The sequence below is a fragment of the Etheostoma cragini genome, chromosome 8, assembly GCF_013103735.1.
Source record: "Etheostoma cragini isolate CJK2018 chromosome 8, CSU_Ecrag_1.0, whole genome shotgun sequence".
Classification (NCBI taxonomy): Eukaryota; Metazoa; Chordata; class Actinopteri; order Perciformes; family Percidae; genus Etheostoma; species Etheostoma cragini.
Window position 1 is genome coordinate 16,865,321 of NC_048414.1, and position 17,601 is coordinate 16,882,921.

At 41.2% G+C, this 17,601-nt stretch overlaps 2 protein-coding genes across 4 annotated transcripts; both read left to right on the forward strand.

Moving 5' to 3' along the window:
* The first annotated feature begins 1,084 nt into the window (after nucleotides 1-1,084).
* Nucleotides 1,085-8,434, forward strand: ppp1r3ab (protein phosphatase 1, regulatory subunit 3Ab). Of its 2 annotated transcripts, XM_034879410.1 has the most exons (5): nucleotides 1,085-1,526; nucleotides 2,778-3,570; nucleotides 4,020-4,087; nucleotides 4,193-4,290; nucleotides 4,875-8,434. In XM_034879410.1, exons 2-5 carry the CDS (start codon nucleotides 2,786-2,788, stop codon nucleotides 7,911-7,913), a joined length of 3,990 nt encoding a protein of 1,329 aa, XP_034735301.1. In that variant the 5' UTR covers nucleotides 1,085-1,526; nucleotides 2,778-2,785; the 3' UTR covers nucleotides 7,914-8,434. The 2 variants fall into 2 exon arrangements, with proteins under 2 accessions (XP_034735301.1, XP_034735300.1); XM_034879409.1 differs by lacking the exon at nucleotides 1,085-1,526 and having other exon boundaries at nucleotides 1,978-3,570.
* Nucleotides 8,435-11,736: 3,302 nt separating this feature from the next.
* Nucleotides 11,737-17,389, forward strand: bmt2 (base methyltransferase of 25S rRNA 2 homolog). 2 transcript variants are annotated; one of them, XM_034878180.1, is made up of 5 exons: nucleotides 11,737-12,005; nucleotides 15,272-15,413; nucleotides 15,565-15,693; nucleotides 16,086-16,200; nucleotides 16,521-17,389. In XM_034878180.1, exons 1-5 carry the CDS (start codon nucleotides 11,846-11,848, stop codon nucleotides 17,151-17,153), a joined length of 1,179 nt encoding a protein of 392 aa, XP_034734071.1. In that variant the 5' UTR covers nucleotides 11,737-11,845; the 3' UTR covers nucleotides 17,154-17,389. The 2 variants fall into 2 exon arrangements, with proteins under 2 accessions (XP_034734071.1, XP_034734073.1); XM_034878182.1 differs by lacking the exon at nucleotides 11,737-12,005 and adding an exon at nucleotides 14,683-15,087.
* The last annotated feature ends 212 nt before the right edge of the window (nucleotides 17,390-17,601 follow it).

Below are 17,601 nucleotides of genomic sequence, written 5' to 3' on the forward strand. Positions count from 1 at the left end.
AAGGGTTTTCTCTGAGAAAAGACAAATGTAGTTGTCTGTGACTTTATTTAGATATGCAGTATCAACAACAAAAAGAACTCTGCAGCTACACAACTGTCAAACTGTTATCAAAGTGCTACTTACAGTGTCGTCAGCACTTTTATTTGAATAGCATATCAGTACATCTGTTAAGAACAAATGAAAGTGTTTTAATTTTGGCTGTTGATAAATGCTGTGTACCCTAGAGTGTAAAACTTCAACACAGCTACACTGACAAACATTACCTGAAATAACTCTGATGTAATAAACTTTGCACAGGACAGTTATACAACTCTTCATGATTTTAAGGATGTTGATTTTACTCTTTTGTTGCTCTTTTCTTCTTTTCTTCTTCTGTTAAGCATAGTATCTTTTTCACACTCCTGCAGTAGCTTCTTGTACTGTCAGCTCTTTATTGCAAAATGTTTAACGGACTGCAACTACATGATGAGGGAAGATGAGGAGTGGTAAAGGTCAGGCTGCCATAGCATCAGGAGTAATCATACTTTGGTGAGAACAGAGGGATACCAAGGTAAAGAACAAAACAAAAATCAATTTTTTTGCTCACACACAATGTTAAGGTTTTCTCTTTTATCATGGCATCAGAATGAAGAAATAACATGGCTTAGCTTTGAATTTACACAGCAATGATGTCACACATTTTACGGGTGAAATTGACACCATGTAAATGTGGATAAGTGCTGTAAACAAACGTGACGGGGCGCAACACATGATAAAACATGTCTTAAAGCAGGACCAAGCAATTACTGATTGAATTGTTACCAAGGTAACTTTCTGCCACCTACTGGATTAGTATTTACCTGCCCACCAGTTTTTATATTAAAAAAATGTCCATTTAGTCTTCATCTTGTTTTACTTTTTATTATAATAATTTAAGGCAGCTCAGGGAGGAAATTTAAAGTTGAGATTGCAAGGTAAAGGTTTTATTAACTCTTTGGTGACTGGAGACATACACCAGCAATCAGGGAACCTGAGCTCTTGCGCTGGTGGTGTCATGGACCTGCCACCGTATGTCTCTTTCATGCCCCAATGGAGAAGTCTGGAAGTCATAGGTTGACTGCCGTGCCCTCTCCCAGCTACAGCCCTGCCATATGAGTCAGGTAGCCTCTCTGGAAAATAGTAATGTCTCAACCAGCTGGGGGATTGTACCCAGCCTGCACTGAGGCTGCAAGGCTGATAACGAGGTCGGGTCCAGTCCAAAGAACTTATCTGATACTTCCTTTGTTCCTGCAGAGGGCATTGTGGCTCCACACAACCCAAAGATCTGCTCTCATAGAACCTTCCCAGGAAGCAGCTGGTCTCCGTCCAAGCCAGACACCCTTCCTCTACTGCCTTAAGTTTCCCTGCTGGAAGTCTCTCAGGTGAGCGTTGTGGACACCCCAGTAGTGGCCCCGACCGCCCTCGCAGCGGCTCACCTTCACAAAGCAGTCATTCACAGACAAGCTGTGTTGGACACTGTTCCTCCAGCCCGGGCCCCGGCTCCTGAAGTAGGGAAAACGCTCCCTCATTGCTCTGCAAATGGACGCCAGGTTGAGTTTTTGGGCGGGGGATGGCAAGAGGACTTTGGCAATCAGGGCATGTAGGAGAGCGAGGGCTTTGAGAAGAGCTGTGAGTCCTCTGAGGAGGGACTATCTGTGGTGCTGCTCCCGTTGTCTGGTGGATGAGCTGGGTTGGTGAGGATGCTCTCATAGGTAGTGACAGCATCTGCCATTGTTGCAGCCATTCCCTGTGCATTCATTTCTCTGCTGCTCTCTTCTGTCTCAGATGCATTCATGAAGCCACATACCGCTTTTTCTTCTTTGTTATATGAAGTATCTGTGAGATGTTTTCTTGTTCTTCCATTCTCTCTATCCATTGTTTATTTTACTTCCAAGTCCTAGCACTGCAGTAAACTTTAGATCACACTGTCCGTATCAGATCACACATACTCTGAGTGTTAAGTTATTCCCTGTTGGACAAAACTATTATCTTCTAGACAATCTGACATGCTTTTATACTGTTTATATCAAATTCAGGTGGGGGGTAAGAGTGTTGTGACTCTTACTCACTGTTACAAATATGTATTTTATTTGCTTAGCAAGATTATGGACCAACCGCTTTGGTTGTGGCTGGAGCTGGACATGCCACTTTATCACAGCTGTGAGATAAACACAGGAAATAGCACAAACACAAGATACATCTTGATATTAGATTAGTTTGGAATGGTTGTTTCTTTCATACTTTATTGCACCATCAGAGAGTCAGCGATTGGTCAGTGGAAACTATTTTGGAGGCCTAAACAGTATGCAGAGGCCATTTGTTCTGTTTTAGACATCATGTGAGCCGTTGTGGGCCAAAAGCAACAACACACAAATAGCTGCCATGGTAAATCTCATGCTTGTTATACAAACAGCATTACAACTCTCTCCTGGGAGAAATTACTACAGTTACAGAAAGACAATGTCCACAACACTTTAGTTTTGTTGGATATGTTTTCTAGTGAGAAAATGAAATGACCATCAATCTACATGATTTGCTATCTCATGCAAATGTTCCCTCTCAAAGAGACAAGATTATATTTTCTCCTCCTGAGGTTAGACTACTGTACATAGTTTAAGTCCCTTCTGGCCTATTTATAGTGTTGGCCCTTGCAACAATGTCATCTGTAACTCGATTCCATCTGTTAAGTCAGAGCATGTTCAATGTGAGTTGCCAGAAGCAGAAGCGCTGCAGTTCTCTTCCCGCTGACTCTCCTACAGGGAGCCCCATGGAGTCTATGGGACAAGCAAGACCTTCTGGGGCTTGTAACCTCTTAGAAGTACCAGGCCTACACTCCTTGGATGTGGACGATGATGAGCACGAGGTAGTGAACGGCATCAGGCCCAAATCTTCTCCTCTCCCACGTAGAAAGAGCTCTGTCAGTGACGAGGACTCAGAGCCTGAGCCGCCTCTGTCTGGCTCCAGGAGAGTGTCCTTTGCAGATGCCAAAGGCCTCAGTTTGGTGCATGTAAAGGAGTTTGACACTTGGGATGTACCAAAGCTGCCACTATGTGACTCTTCTGAGGGCAAAGGTAGAGATGCAGAGGAATACTTCCTATCGCCTCTCACTTTCTCCCTTCCATTGTCTAATAAGGAGCTGTTTGTCAAAGTCCGTGAGCAGAAATTGGAGTTAGAGGCTATCGAGTTACTTCCAGGGACCACAATACTGAAAGGAGTGATCCGTGTCCTCAACATCTCCTTCGATAAGACGGTATATGTCCGAACCACTTTGGACTCGTGGTCCAGTCATTTTGACCTCCTGGCAGAGTACATGCCTGGTTCCAGTGACAGTCTGATGGACGGTTTCTCGTTCAAGCTCACCCTGGTGCCTCCATTCGGGGAGCAGGGAGTAAGAGTTGACTTTTGTCTGCGATATGAGACTCCAGTGGGGACATTCTGGGCTAACAATAACGAAAGTAACTACGTGCTTTTCTGTCACCAGAGAGTGAAAGAAAGGAAAGAGAAGCCAAAGAAGGAACATGTGAACAAAAAAGGCTGCCTTAAGACTTTCAGGTGAGGATCGTTGGTAGGGATTTTTAAAGGTCAACACTGGTTATGTTTTCAGACGCAATGGTCAGGAGAAAAGCCAGTTGTACTTAAGGTGGAAGTACAGGCTGGAAAAATTCTGCCGTGCAATTTAAAAAATATTGGCTTCTGTTCAACCTGTTGAGCAAAAGATAAACTAGCCAACAGGTTTACGTATAAGTATAACATATATAAGATTGTGTAAGGTCATTCTTTTCTTGAATTATTTGCTTGAAGGTAATAATTTAACGTAACTGGTGGAAACCCTCTACGTTATTGCTGAATGAATATTATGACCAAACACCACGAGCAATATTATTTGAAATAATCTTTTAATCAAGAGGATAAATTTTTCTCAACTTGGTCACCTTATGCGGTTTGTTGATTGGTGATAGTCACATAGAAGTCTGACTGATCACAACTTTATTGATTTACAGTCAGAACTTCCCCACTGTGGAAAACATGTCTGCAACGGAAGATTCATCTGAGAAAAACATTTCACAAGGTACTTTGTTGATTGGGAAATAAAGAAAATTATTGTGGAATTTTAAAAAAACACAGCTGTATTGGGGCAGCCACCAGTTAAATTTAAATGTCTTTTTTTCTCTAGATGTGTCACAACATGGAGAGGAAGCGGACGCTATAAAAGATAAGCAAACCTCTGATTGCCAGTCAGGATCATCAGAGGAAGATCAAAAGAAATTACTGGTGAGTTAAAAAAAAATCACACCAGTCCAGTTTATTTAGACATTTTATGGCTCGCCTATAGACTTCCTAGTCAAAAATCAAGACTTTGTCTAACTGGTGTGAAATCCTAAATCAGACACAGCCGCAGAATATTTTTGACCTTTTAAATAATCTCTCATTTTCAAACTTGAATTGACAAGCATTATTGTCTATGAAAGGTAGACTTAAATCCTCTATAGTGTGTCTGTGAGGCATCAGAAGGAACAGAAAACCTAACGTGACCCCTGGGGCACGTTCTGAGAGAATATCACATGCCCAGAACATGAGTAGTACCAGCGTGACAACATGTACTGAACACCTAAAGGACACTCAGGACATGCTGTTTGCAATTCCTTAATGTCTCATATGTTGTCATGCTTGCTATTTTAGTTGTTTGTCTTTGATTATTTAATTAAACAAAAATGCAGTGAAGGATATACTTCAATCTGGTTTGTGTTTGTGTGTGTGTGTTTGTGTGTGTGTGTATGTTTAAATGTCACCCATCCCTCTTTTTGTAAAAACAGCATAACTGCTAAAATTAATCTTTCCCTGTTGTTGATGGACAGACCGAGAACAGACTGAACTGCAGCCGAAGACGTTGCAGAAAGGCTGCACGGTTGGCTCGGACGAGGGACTACTTTTCTCAGACAAATGATGGAGCGGATGACACTGAAAGAGATGAATCACCTCCAGAAGCAAAACAGGGAGCTCAAGAAGAAACCCCGGAGGAACAGCACTCCGACGTGCGATCATTTCCTGAGGGGAGCTGTAAATCAGAAGGTTCTCACTTTGTTTCTGAATCTCTGGAAACATGCAGCAAACCTCACCTTGATGTTCAACAGGATACATCACCAGCACACTACTGCACGTCTAAAAACGAGACAGAAGAATCTGAGAGGATCAATGTAGTTGACTCAGCCACATTAACAGGAGGTGAGAGTGTCACAGATATTCTAGACAACCCATCAAATGATGGGCTGGCTCCCGCAGAATGCCAAAATATCAACAAGTCCATCTCAAACGCTGAGGAATGTGACATTGCAGCTGGACCAGCTGACAGAGTTATTTCAGCAGTGATCAGTGAAAGCCTTGTTAGCCAGACAAACAGCTTCACATTTGGAACCGTGGTGGCTCCGCTGTATCATCAGGTGTTTGGCAGGTTGGAAAGGGAAAGGTTTCAGGCAAATCCAGTACGAGCTGCACTCAGTGCTGGAATGTTAACTCAAAGGTACACTCACAATGAAAACGCAGTCACCAGCAGCACTGTTCACGCAGACGCTAATGACGGCGACGTTCAGGGAAACGGTACCGAGACCCAGGAACCAAACAAAGAATGCTTAGATGCCGCCACAAATAGCACTGCCATTGAAGAAGAAGAAACCAATTTGAGTGTGACAGCAGCAAACAACATCACGCACTATGCAGAAACACTGCAGGATCCAGATGTTATACATTCAGACCAGAGACGCACTAACACACCGGAGGTTCCAAAAGCTATTTCAGGAGAAAGAGTCATACATGTACGTGCTGTAAACATTTTAAACACACATTTGTTGAATCCACATATACCCTCTGAGAATTTACATCTCCAGGGAGAAGCACAGGAAGACAGTCTCACTCATGACCTGCCAGAGCATACATGTACACACACTAAAACTAATCTAGATGTAACCCGTGCACACAGTGAAACACAAGAAGTCAAGATCAGTCAAGAAACCTCATTTATGTCACTTCAACTTTCTCAGAGTGTATCAGAGTGTGTTTGTGATGACGAGATCAACCAACAGACCGAAGCAGCCCACTGTAAGTGTGTACATGAATCAAACAACAATGATCACGTTGGCAAAACAGCAACTATATCATCAACCAATGCCATTACAGAGGAGGATAAAGCTTTCCGTGGTGTCAATCCTGACCACGTCATTTATTCAGCTACAAAAGAATCCGACAATACTAGCGACACTTCTAGTTTTGAGAATGTGGAGGAAAAGAACATCACAACAACTCAGACATCTTTTGAAACTAATAATGTGAAAGAAGGATATAAACTGGTGAACAGCTTGCATAAAGATGAAACAAAACACTCTGTTGAAACGAACGTCATCGGTGAGGTAGCAGAGGCAACGACAAAAGCAACGATGAGTAATCACATACACGGTGACACGTTCTTGGAGCCCAAAGATGAAGACACACAAAAAATAGAGCATCTTGAAATGGAAGCCACTGTCGCAAAACAGGAGAATTTGTGTTTTGCAGACACTACTAAAATAAACTATGAAATGATGGTTGAAGGAGAGGGGAAAAACGTATTGACAGAAGAAGAGGAAAGTGAGGCACTAAGTTTAAAAACAGAGAACAAGGCGGAGGATGAAGATGTTTTAGAAGGAGAGCACAACATTGTAGAGGAGGACATTGGGGAAATTGTGGCTGGAAAAAATTGGGAAGTAGTTGTGAAAGATTTAGACTATGTTCAAGACACAAAGACAGCTAAAGAGGAAGAAGTAGCTGAGGAGATTCAAGTAGAGAAAAGAGAGGAACAAAAGGAGACAGAGTTAGAGAAAGAAAAACACTTTGGAGAGATGCAAAAGGTCAATGTTGAAAAGACAAACGTCCGAGATGAAGAGGAGATGGAGGAGGAGGAAGAAATGGAAATAGACTTGACCAATGAAGATGACGCAAGTGTGGAGGGAGAGGATAAGGGAAAACCAAGAAAGCAAAATGTAGAAGAAGAGAATCCAGATTACAAGGAGGAAATTCTAGTTGCTGAAACAGGAGAGTCCGAGATTGTAGATGCAGAGTCAGAGACCATGATAATCGACAGGGGAAATGAAGTGGGGTGTTTTGAAGAGAGGTTAGACAATACACAAAACAAGGTGGATGATGGTTTATCTGCTCCGGTGAACAATGTGCAGGGCAAGAGAGTAATAGACAAAGAACGTGACGGACACATCCCAACTGAAATGCATCTTTACAAGGAGGAAGACTTCCAAAGCAACAAGAATGTAACACATGACCTATCAAAAGATGCCATAGAGGAAAGCGAATGTGTCGCTGCAGCGGCCGGCTCGTGCGATTTTACAGATGAACCTAAAAGCGACCCAACGAGCCATGACAGCGCTTCAGCAGAGTCCGACTCAGACGATGAGGTGGAGTTGTACATGCGTTGTCTGAGGGCCGTTCACACCGGGGCACCGGCCCAGAAAGACACGAACAAAGATACAGGTTTTAGTGCGGGCAAAAGGCCCTCTATAAGCAGAAGCAAACTGTTGTCCACACCCATGCCGTCCATCAGTGAATCTCTGGATGAAGAACAGCACCTGAGCCATCTGACGGAGAACAACGAGGACACCCAACACACAACTGCAGCTCTGCCAGCGTCAAGTGGACAGGAAAGCATCAACAGAAATGTTTCATGGTGGAAAGAAACTTTGTCCTGCAGCAATATTTCAAGAACATTGTTATACGCCACCTTGTTAGTGGTATTTTTAGTTGTGGCCTACCGTTATGATTTTTTGGCCTGTTTTGGGCTCTACTTGATATCAGTGGTTTGGCTCTACTATCAAAGAGAAAGGCAGCCAGAACAACAAACATCAACAACAAAATAGGTTGAATTAAACTGTAAAAATCTGTTTTAGTTGTGGTATTGTTTACCATGGACTTCAGAGGTTCATGGGTGTACAAGGGGCTGACATGACACCCACAAAATAATAACTCTCCCTTTTTGCTACCTCATACCACAATTTGATTATTCCCATGATACAATATTTGGGCAAGACCTACAAAATACTATTGGTTTAAATAGAAGAAGTAGAAATAGAAAATACATGCAACATTGAATGATCAACAGGCATTACAAGTATGTATGACACATATCTGAATAAATGCTGTGCATTCCCTATGGGAGGACGTTAACTCTCTGTTGTGAGAGTATAAACCCAATTTCTTTTTGCATTACTGTTCATAAAACTAGTGTTGACAACAGTCTGCGAACCATTGCTCACACGGATCAGTTCTGCACAGCGGTAATGCATTTTTGAGCTGTAAATGAAACCTATCAGTCTTCTGTGTGTATTTACTTTACATAAGTCTGGAATGAATAAATTGTAGGCCTACTAAAGACAAATAATATAATGTGTTCAATGGCTTTTATTACTGGTAGTGGTCAAATAACTAATAGTTGACTAACAATAGTAGCTGAGTGAATAACAGTAGGAATAGATTTAATTGTTTTAATTTCTGCAATTTCGTGTCCACCGTGTACATTGAAACCAAGACTATAGTCCACAGCCATGCTAGCAGCTTTGAAGCGGCTTTGAGCTAAATGCTAAGCTAACATGGTCATAGTGACAAGGCTTTTTTTTTTTTTTTGAAGGTACAATGCTTACCATGTTCACCATGTTTAACATGTTCTAACACATTCTTACAAGCACTAAACACAAAATGCACCTAAGGCAGATCGAAATGTTATAAGTTTTGCAGATATTGGGTCACAAACTAATAAATTGTACAAATGAAAATGTTTACCAGATGGTGTTACTAGCTGAAAAGTTATTATAATATATATCTTGAAAGGAGGACAGTTTTTTGTTTCAAATTTCATTGTTCCAACCACAATAGAACAAACCATTTCATTAAAACTTGGGTTGTGACCAATAGACATTCCCCTCATGACCACTAAAGTGCACCTCATGGTGGAGCTAGTAAAAAAGTCATTAGGAGTCATCTTCAAGGGACCTTGAATGTCTGCACATAATGTCATGGCAATCAAAAGATGCTGAGATATTTTAGCCTGTTCTCTGAGTTAATGCATCACGGAAAAACAGATCATAGACTGACATAGTCTTCAAATACGCATAACATTTCCCTTTAATGAGTTGGACTGCACTTTACTCACTTACAAATGAACAGAATAGGTTTTGTTTCCTCTAAAAATGTGCAGGTTAGTAACAGATTATCTTAATCTGTAATAAGGGCTTTTCTAAAGAAAATATGAATGCCATCAGTGTTATGTTATGTCATAGATCTGTGGTCTGAAACTCTACAAGAACACAGAAACCAAATTCTTACCTGGATTCTTATTTGTGTTTTTGGTGTGTTGAAATGTTTTTGTTTTTTATCTGGGGCTGCATTCCGATCAAATAAGGTCTCTTGTTATCACCACTTATCAGTATTAAAACATGTTTAGTATCAAGCTGACTCTCTGGGAACGAGGCACACTCCTTCATTAAGTTGTTCCAAATAGAGGGTAAACCTTGAGCCAAATCCATGCGCATTTTTGACATGCCCTCTTTAGTGTGAGTCCACAACAACAGTAATGATAAAACAGATACTAATAAAATATTTATAAAACAGAAGTACTCTTCTGACTGTGTTCCATGCCTGTGTGATTTTGAAGGAACACAATGTCAAATCAAGTCACTTGTAGAGATCCCTGCTCCCTATTTGAACTTTGGCTTTTAGCTGTGTTTTTAGTTGAACACAGCTGCAGTAATACACTCGCCAAGGGAATTCAGTGACGTTCACAGGGACGATTCCCACTCTCTTTTGCCAAGTGTACAGAAACATTTTTAGCCAAAAGAAACACAATACAACATGTTGTGAGACATACAGAAGCGTATCTGTGCAAAGAAATGACTGACTATGCATTCCTTAGAGATCAAATTCCAGTTACTGCCTTCAGGGACAGGGGTTTACTGCAAGTATCTTCTTTTTAATAAACTCGTAATGTGCTAGTTTTGTAATTCCCCCCAGCCGGCCTCTGTCTTTTAAAGGTTCTAAATAAGACCATGAGGTTTAAAAGATGAGTATCAGATCACACAGGAACACACTTCTTCTGTCAGTGTATTTGTATAATATACTTTTTAAACATGATACCACAAAGGTGTTGCCCACAAAGCAAAACCCATGAGAGCAATTACAATTAATTTGTATTAGCTGTGCAGATGGAGCTTATGTTAGCCATAGATTACCAGAGCATGTTGGCTGACCCTACACCTGTTGGACTGCATATTCTGATAACACAACTGAGTTGAGTAGCTCCTGCAGTCTGCACCAGCCAACTGTCTTCATTTCCACACCAACACATGCACGTCTGACCTCTTTCTGCTTTTACTTGCATTACTCAAGTGCAGTGATGAATCAAATGTACCCCAATGCAGATCACATTTAAAGAAGACCTGGGCATTTTTTTTAATCATTTAGTGCTGTTTTTATACATTTAGATTATAAGAGATATTTTCATGTTCATTTAAAGAAATGTTGATATACAAATTAAATTATTGATGATCTTTTGCACATGATTACTTTAAAAGTATATAATAGGCAACATGAACACACCTACACCAAATAGTAGAAAGGATGAATTTTATATGAAAACAATTACCACGGTATAGGCTTTGTAATTTCTTTGTTAAAAACAGATTTTCCCCGTTCACTCCTGGACTCTTTTTGGAAGACCTCACGGTATGGTGTAATTTTATCCTCCACGTGACAGCATTAGGCTACAGTGTGATATGTTAAGAGAGGAATAGTTGTGTTCTGTAATAATGTATAAAGACTGTCGAATGACAAAAGTTAAGCTACAAGAAGATTGTCTTTACTTCGCAATAAATCCAAAATTAAACCATTACACAATCAATGCATCAAATGTACAATAGTAATCTTTGAAATCATTTTATTTTCAATTGCAACAACCGAACTCCTTAAAAAGGAATCCTGCTAATTGTAGATTTTTTGACACGTGTAGAGTTAAATGCACAGTCATATTAACAGTGCCAGCTGACTAAAAAAAATGAAAAGAAAAACTGTTTTCGGAGATCTATTTTCGGAAATGTGGCGTCCATACATAGACGGCGTTAAATGGCATACATCCTGGACCCACATAACACTGGAACCATTGGGTGGCACTATACTACAAGTCAAATTGGTTACACAAGAATGAAACACAAAATGTAACCGTTTTCCTATATGAAATCCTTTTAATCCTTTATGGGTTTTATGCGCTTTATTTTTTTATTTTGACATCACGTGCATACACTCTGGATGCTGAATTATATCACAGAAAGTGTACAGTGGAGGAGCACTTGAACAACATTTAGCTGAACCTACATGCATATTTATTTCCATTCACCTTCCATCCCTGATTCCTCTGATCGTCTGTGGAATATTCGTCTAAGGTAGGAAATGTGTCTTTTTCTCACATATAAAAATAATAAACACATCACAACACACCGCAAATCCTGAGTCTACAACATGAAATTGTTGCATTCACGGTAGAAGTTGGGACAACTTCAGGAGTATTGAGATTTACAAGGTGCATGTAAACGCTGCATGGCACGCACGCACATGCCTATGCGCACGCAGGCTTAAGTACTCTCCCAGGCCTGTGATTGGACGACGGACTGTCAGTTCTAAAGCATGTCTGTCAAAGTGAGCCAATCAGCTTGCGTTTTGTTGGCCGGTGGAGCGGTTCGCCGGTCCGTTTGCTTCTGGGAAAAGGGGAACCAACTGGCTAGGGCAGCATCGGCGGTGCGGTGCTATGGACCTCAGGGACAATGTCGAGACTGGGGAGACGGAAAACCACACAGAGATGTTCTACGTGCCGATTCCAGACGAAGCACCGTGCAAGAGGGAGCAGGAGAAGCTGTCAGGGGTCGTCAAAAACGTTCACAGAAAACTGCGGAGGAAATACAGAGAGGGTAAGCAGCCTTAGTGGGCCCCTCTGTCTCCCTGTGGCCCTGCAGCCGAATGGCTAACACTTTTAACACGTTAGCTCTCAAATACAACATTAACTCCTTTCCGTTAGCAGTAATCCCTAGTAAAGACAATTTATTCTGCTTGGTAACGTTACGCCTTCTAGCTAACGGTGTTGTGTGGCTGGTTAGCTGTCGAGGCAGACTGCAGTGAGTGTTGCATTCAGCAAACAAGGCCTTTCAAGCTACTTAACAAAAGCAATAAACACTGCAAATGTCGTTGCCGTTTATTATCTTAAGTACTAGTGTGAACATGAATCTCCTCTTTTCTCAAACCAGTGTACATTAGTGCAATAGGTTTCTTATGAAACACAAACAGAGTCAAGCTCAAGAGTCAAGAACTATTGACAGTAAATTACCTTCTATTGCCTCTGTATTGCCAAAAAATGATAACTCTGTGGACTGCACAAACATTTGGTGAAACTTTAACAATGTAATCTAATTAAAAATTTGCTTTATTTCTGTTTTTCTGAACTGGACGACATAGAAAAAATAATTTCTTATAACAGATATTGTAAGGAAAAAAAAAAGAGATCCAAAATAACACTTCGGATAACACTTTACTGTAGATTTTCTTCTGCTTTTGCAATTTGAGGAAGTATAAAAAGGCAAAATGTAACACTTAGTGGGAGCAGATGATTCTGTACCTCTGAATCTGTGAATTCTTAGACAAAATGTTCACCTGGGATGTTGCTCTCTTGAGCACCTCATCTGTCTTAACTCAGAACAAGCCCACAACTATTTGCAAGACTATAATCGACCCTATCAGATGCAAGAATGAAAATTAAATGCAGCTTTATTTTCTAATGTGCTTGTGTTCCAGTGACTAAATTAAAACGAGTCAATGGATCTTTTTAAAGCTGTAAAGAGAGCCTGTATCAGGATTCAAATTCCACCATAGTCAGTATGTGTTTTTGTCACCAGCTGTCTGTCTTGTGAACAAACACATCAGTCTTATTTCCTGTGATGAATCAATCTGGATAACGTCATGATGCAAAATGGGAAGTTTGGAAAAACCCCAACCCGACGTATGAAATCTGAGTGTCAGAGGGCTCAACATCTTCATTGCTCAGAGACGAAACTGACATTTTACTTTGCGGCAGTGATATAGGGGTTTATTCTAATTAGGAGCTTGAAGCGTAAGACCGCCAATGCTGAAAACTTGCTACAATGCCTAACCACACTGAGGCTTTGTGCTGTTGATGCTTATTCTCTTTTTGTGAGGAAATGCGCAGTCCTACTGAAGAGTGTGTGGGAGGTGAACAGAAAAAGGCAAATTCAAAACAATAGGTGCAAAATCTTTATCTTGAGCCAACTAGGCTATTGGATTTATCTGACTTTTCAAGTATAAAAACTACAAATATCATGCTTTAGGTTGTCTCCTGCTCTAATGCCAGGCTGGTCTGTGACAAAAATATGCATTTCACCATGTCACTGCTCACTAACCTTAACACAAAAAGCAAAAAGAGAAGAGGCACATCAAGACAACTTTTACTAGTTTAAAGGTGCTCTAAGCAATGTCCTGCGAGTTTTAGGCTAGAATACCCCAGAACACACTGTAAAAAAAACTCTGTAGACAGCACAGGGTCTAAATACTTTGAACGTCAACAAGAAGTAACGTCACCCAAGATCGCTTAGAACACCTTTTAAAAGTGTTAAAGTAATATTTGTGGCGTCAGTCTTGTGCTGGTGCAACATTGTCTACTATCAGTTATGTAGCAAGCAATGCATGAAGGTCATGTTTCACTGTTATTTGTAGGGGTGGGGGAAATAATATATTCTTAGATGCATCGCGATTCTCTCTAGAGCAAATTGATGCTCAATTCTGATAAGTTAATAATCAGATTTAATGTGTTGATTTTTATTCAAGGTTACTGTCTCCTGACGGGCAAATCAGAATACAGAGAGACTGAAAGCGGGATAATGGACAACAACTTAGAGTTTAGGCAAGAGTGCAGAAAAAAACACTAAAAGGTTCAAAAGGAAAAAAATACATTTTGTACATACACATGATCTAATAAGACATACATAAAATAATTAGGCAAAACACATATAGGCAGTTCATCTCCTTTTATCCCACTACATCTGAGCACCTCATGTTTCATGTTCTAAGAAGCCATTTCTCCACATGAGCCTCTGACATGGATGATTACTGTGATAGAAGGTGACTTTAACAAGCGTGTTTATGGCTTAAGCATGGAATGATTACAAAAAAAAACTCAGCACACAAAACATTTTATTAAAACTTGTGTGTGTCAAAATCTAAGCTTGGTCTAGCTGCTTTGTCTAGGAAGGGATTAGTAAACTCTGAGTAACAAACTCAGATTTCTATGTATATTTTTTAAATCATGCATGGAAATGTGCAAAGAAATGGATGCATTGATAATCGGTTTAGAATCGAATCATGAGGTGCCCAGAGATCCCCACCCCTAGTAATTTGTGTGGGTGCTGTCCAACTTTTCCACCTTCAAATCCCAACATAACTACAATGTTATGTTTAAATAAATCTAATTCCCAAAATATTTGGAGTAAGAGAGACTAGTGGGTTGTTTTGGAGACTAGAACTGCACAGAGCAGAGAACAGAACAGAACAGGGTTCCTGCTAGCGGACCTCATGAGTGCTTAATAAGTAAAGCATGATCGCTAGGCTTGGCATTGAATCACCATGGTCATGCTCCTAGAGCGCTGCTGTTTACCACCACTCCTCTTGTTGTCCTTTCATTTCTGCAAATCTGAATCAGAGTTTTTCCTTGTGGTCATGGGATTCCTCCTTTATCAACTTGTTTGCCTTTGCTCCAGGCTGTAAACTGTGAAGATGCCCTGGAGGGAATTGTTGTGGACTTTATTATAACTTTGAAATGGCTATTTGAGGATGATTTCTAGAGGAACAGTTCCACTGCTGTGCTGGCAGAGACAAGTAAACATGTAGGCTACGGAGCAGTAAATGTGGCCTGAGCTTTTTTAGTAGGTTTTTCCAAAAGAAGTTCCGGCATGGTTTGGTGTTAAAGGGGATTACCAAAGTTGGCAAGTAGGTTGAATTTTTGCTACTAGTTGTGGATGGATGTGTCAGACTAAAACAAAACAAAAAAGGACTTTTGCATGATCATACCAGTAGTTTAAGCTGACTTTGAAGTTGTGAGGTGTGTAGTTGACGTTTTGTGTTGATTTTTTTATTTGTCAGCTCTGTCCTGATTTAAGATCTTTTTCTTTAGTGGGAGACTTTGACAAGATCTGGCGTGAGCACTGTGAAGATGAGCAGACGCTGAGTGAGTACGCCCTCGCCATGAAAAATCTTGCCGACAACCACTGGACCAAAAACTGCGAAGGAGAGGGACGCATTGAATGGTGTCGCAGGTACAGCTGACTTCAAATGTCTTTCATCTGTAGGTTTAGACCTCATGAACGTGCAGTCTTAGTCTTCTAAACCTGAAGGTTTGGCCTTTATGGCATTTTGTTGTCACTTGCACAGTCAAATTTGAGTAGTGTCTCGCTTTTACTTTCACAGTGTTTGTCAAGAATATTTTTTGGATGGCGGGATAAAAAGAATGTTAGAAAAGGATGAGAAAAGTGCGATGCTTGCCATGGGTCTGGCTGCAGCGTCTGGAAGTGCCCAACCATACAGCACCATCCCCAGGTAAGAACACTCTCAGCCATTACCTCGGAAAATACTTACAGTAACCTAAAGATGAATAAATAAGGTTTAGTTAGGTTTGTTTTTCTCTTGTTTCTTATAGAAAGCATCTTTACTCATATTTGTAAGTTGTGTGTGGACCTTACTCCTCATCAAAAGCATCTATCATTTATTTTGTTAACACACTGTGCTTACATAACTATATTTAATAATATATTTCTGTAACAGTCGGAAAGCTCAATCGGAAAGATGTAATGGGCATGTGACGTGTGGGATCATCTGTTGATTTAAATTTAATGATACGGTTTTTACAAAACAAAGAGGCACTGTTGGATGCACATGTTGGTTTTGACATTGACGATCGTCATTAACGATCGTTCCACTCTGTATTGTAGTTCTATCTCTCAGCTGGGGAAAATGCGCCTTCTTGACGTGGGAAGCTGCTTCAACCCTTTCTTGAAGTTTGATGAATTCCTGACAGTTGGTATTGACATAGTGCCTGCAGTTGAGGTATGCATGCTTATTAATTTTTTTAAATTATGTTTTAAATCCTTGTTGACATGACATTTTCGGATGTCTGATGATTCAGTGCTGGCATTAGCAAAAGCATCACCAGCCATTACTCATGCAGGGGTATTGCAGTGTTGTGGTTAGACAGTATGTGGGAACAAAGTCTGCAGAAAGCAGAACCAAAAGCGGCTTGCTTTCTGCAGTTGCTAGTAGAGTACAACATAAGTGAAATGACGATGACAAGTTTATATAGAAATAGCAAAAGATCGCATTAGAATCATGTGAAAGTGCTGAATTTCTGCCTGTTTCCTCACCACCAGAGCGTCTACAAGTGTGACTTCCTCAACCTTCAGCTCCAGCAGCCTCTTCAGCTGGCCAGTGACGCTGTAGAGGCCTTTCTCCGCCAGCTCCACAACCCCATCGACACACTGCCTGCCCAGCTTTTCCACGTGGTGGTCTTCTCACTGCTCTTGTCCTACTTCCCCTCACCTTACCAGCGCTGGATCTGCTGTAAGAAGGCCCATGAGCTGCTGGAGCTGCACGGCTTGCTGCTCATCATCACGCCCGACTCCTCCCACCAAAACCGCCATGCCCTGATGATGCGCAGCTGGCGCGTCGCGGTGGAGTCCCTGGGTTTCAAGCGCTACAAATACATCAAGTATTCCCACATGCATCTCATCGCCTTCCGCAAGGTGTGTCTGGCCACCACCAGCGACCTGGTGTCACGCAACTACCCAGAGATGCTCTACATCCCTCAGGACTTTCACTCCAACGAGGAGGAGGAGTGTGCCGACGTGCCCGTGCAGGTGCGCTCCGACTTTGAGGATGACCAGATGGCTTGGGGCTTCACCGAGCTACCTGACACGCCATATGATTCAGATTCTGAGGAGAGCCAGAGCAGCTCGGTCCCTGGCTTCCAGGAGCTAGAAGACCCCATCCTTCTTCAGAGCTAGGCTAAACTAGCTAAGCTACCCCCCCCCCCCCACCCACCCTTTTTCAATACTGTCACCACCCCTTCAACTGCTGCGCTGACTAATTTAACCTGATGCATTCTTCTCCCACATCTCTTCCCTCTCCTCAAAACAATGCAGTTTGCACAGTGTGAAAGAGAGAAGTTTACAGATTATATTCTTGTAGCCAAACTCCTCTGAGAGTACACACACACACACACACACACACACACACACACATACACGTATATATATAAACACATACAAACACACACTAAGATGGGATATATTTTGATAAATATCTAGATTTTTTTAGGAGTTGGCAAGTGAATGCCCTTAAGATGTCTAAACTCCCTGCTCCTTGATTGCCACACCACCTTCCAATCAGCTTTCAATAACAAAAGTCAGCTTGTTTATATTCTGAACTCAGTCTCTATTTGAATAAGCTAGT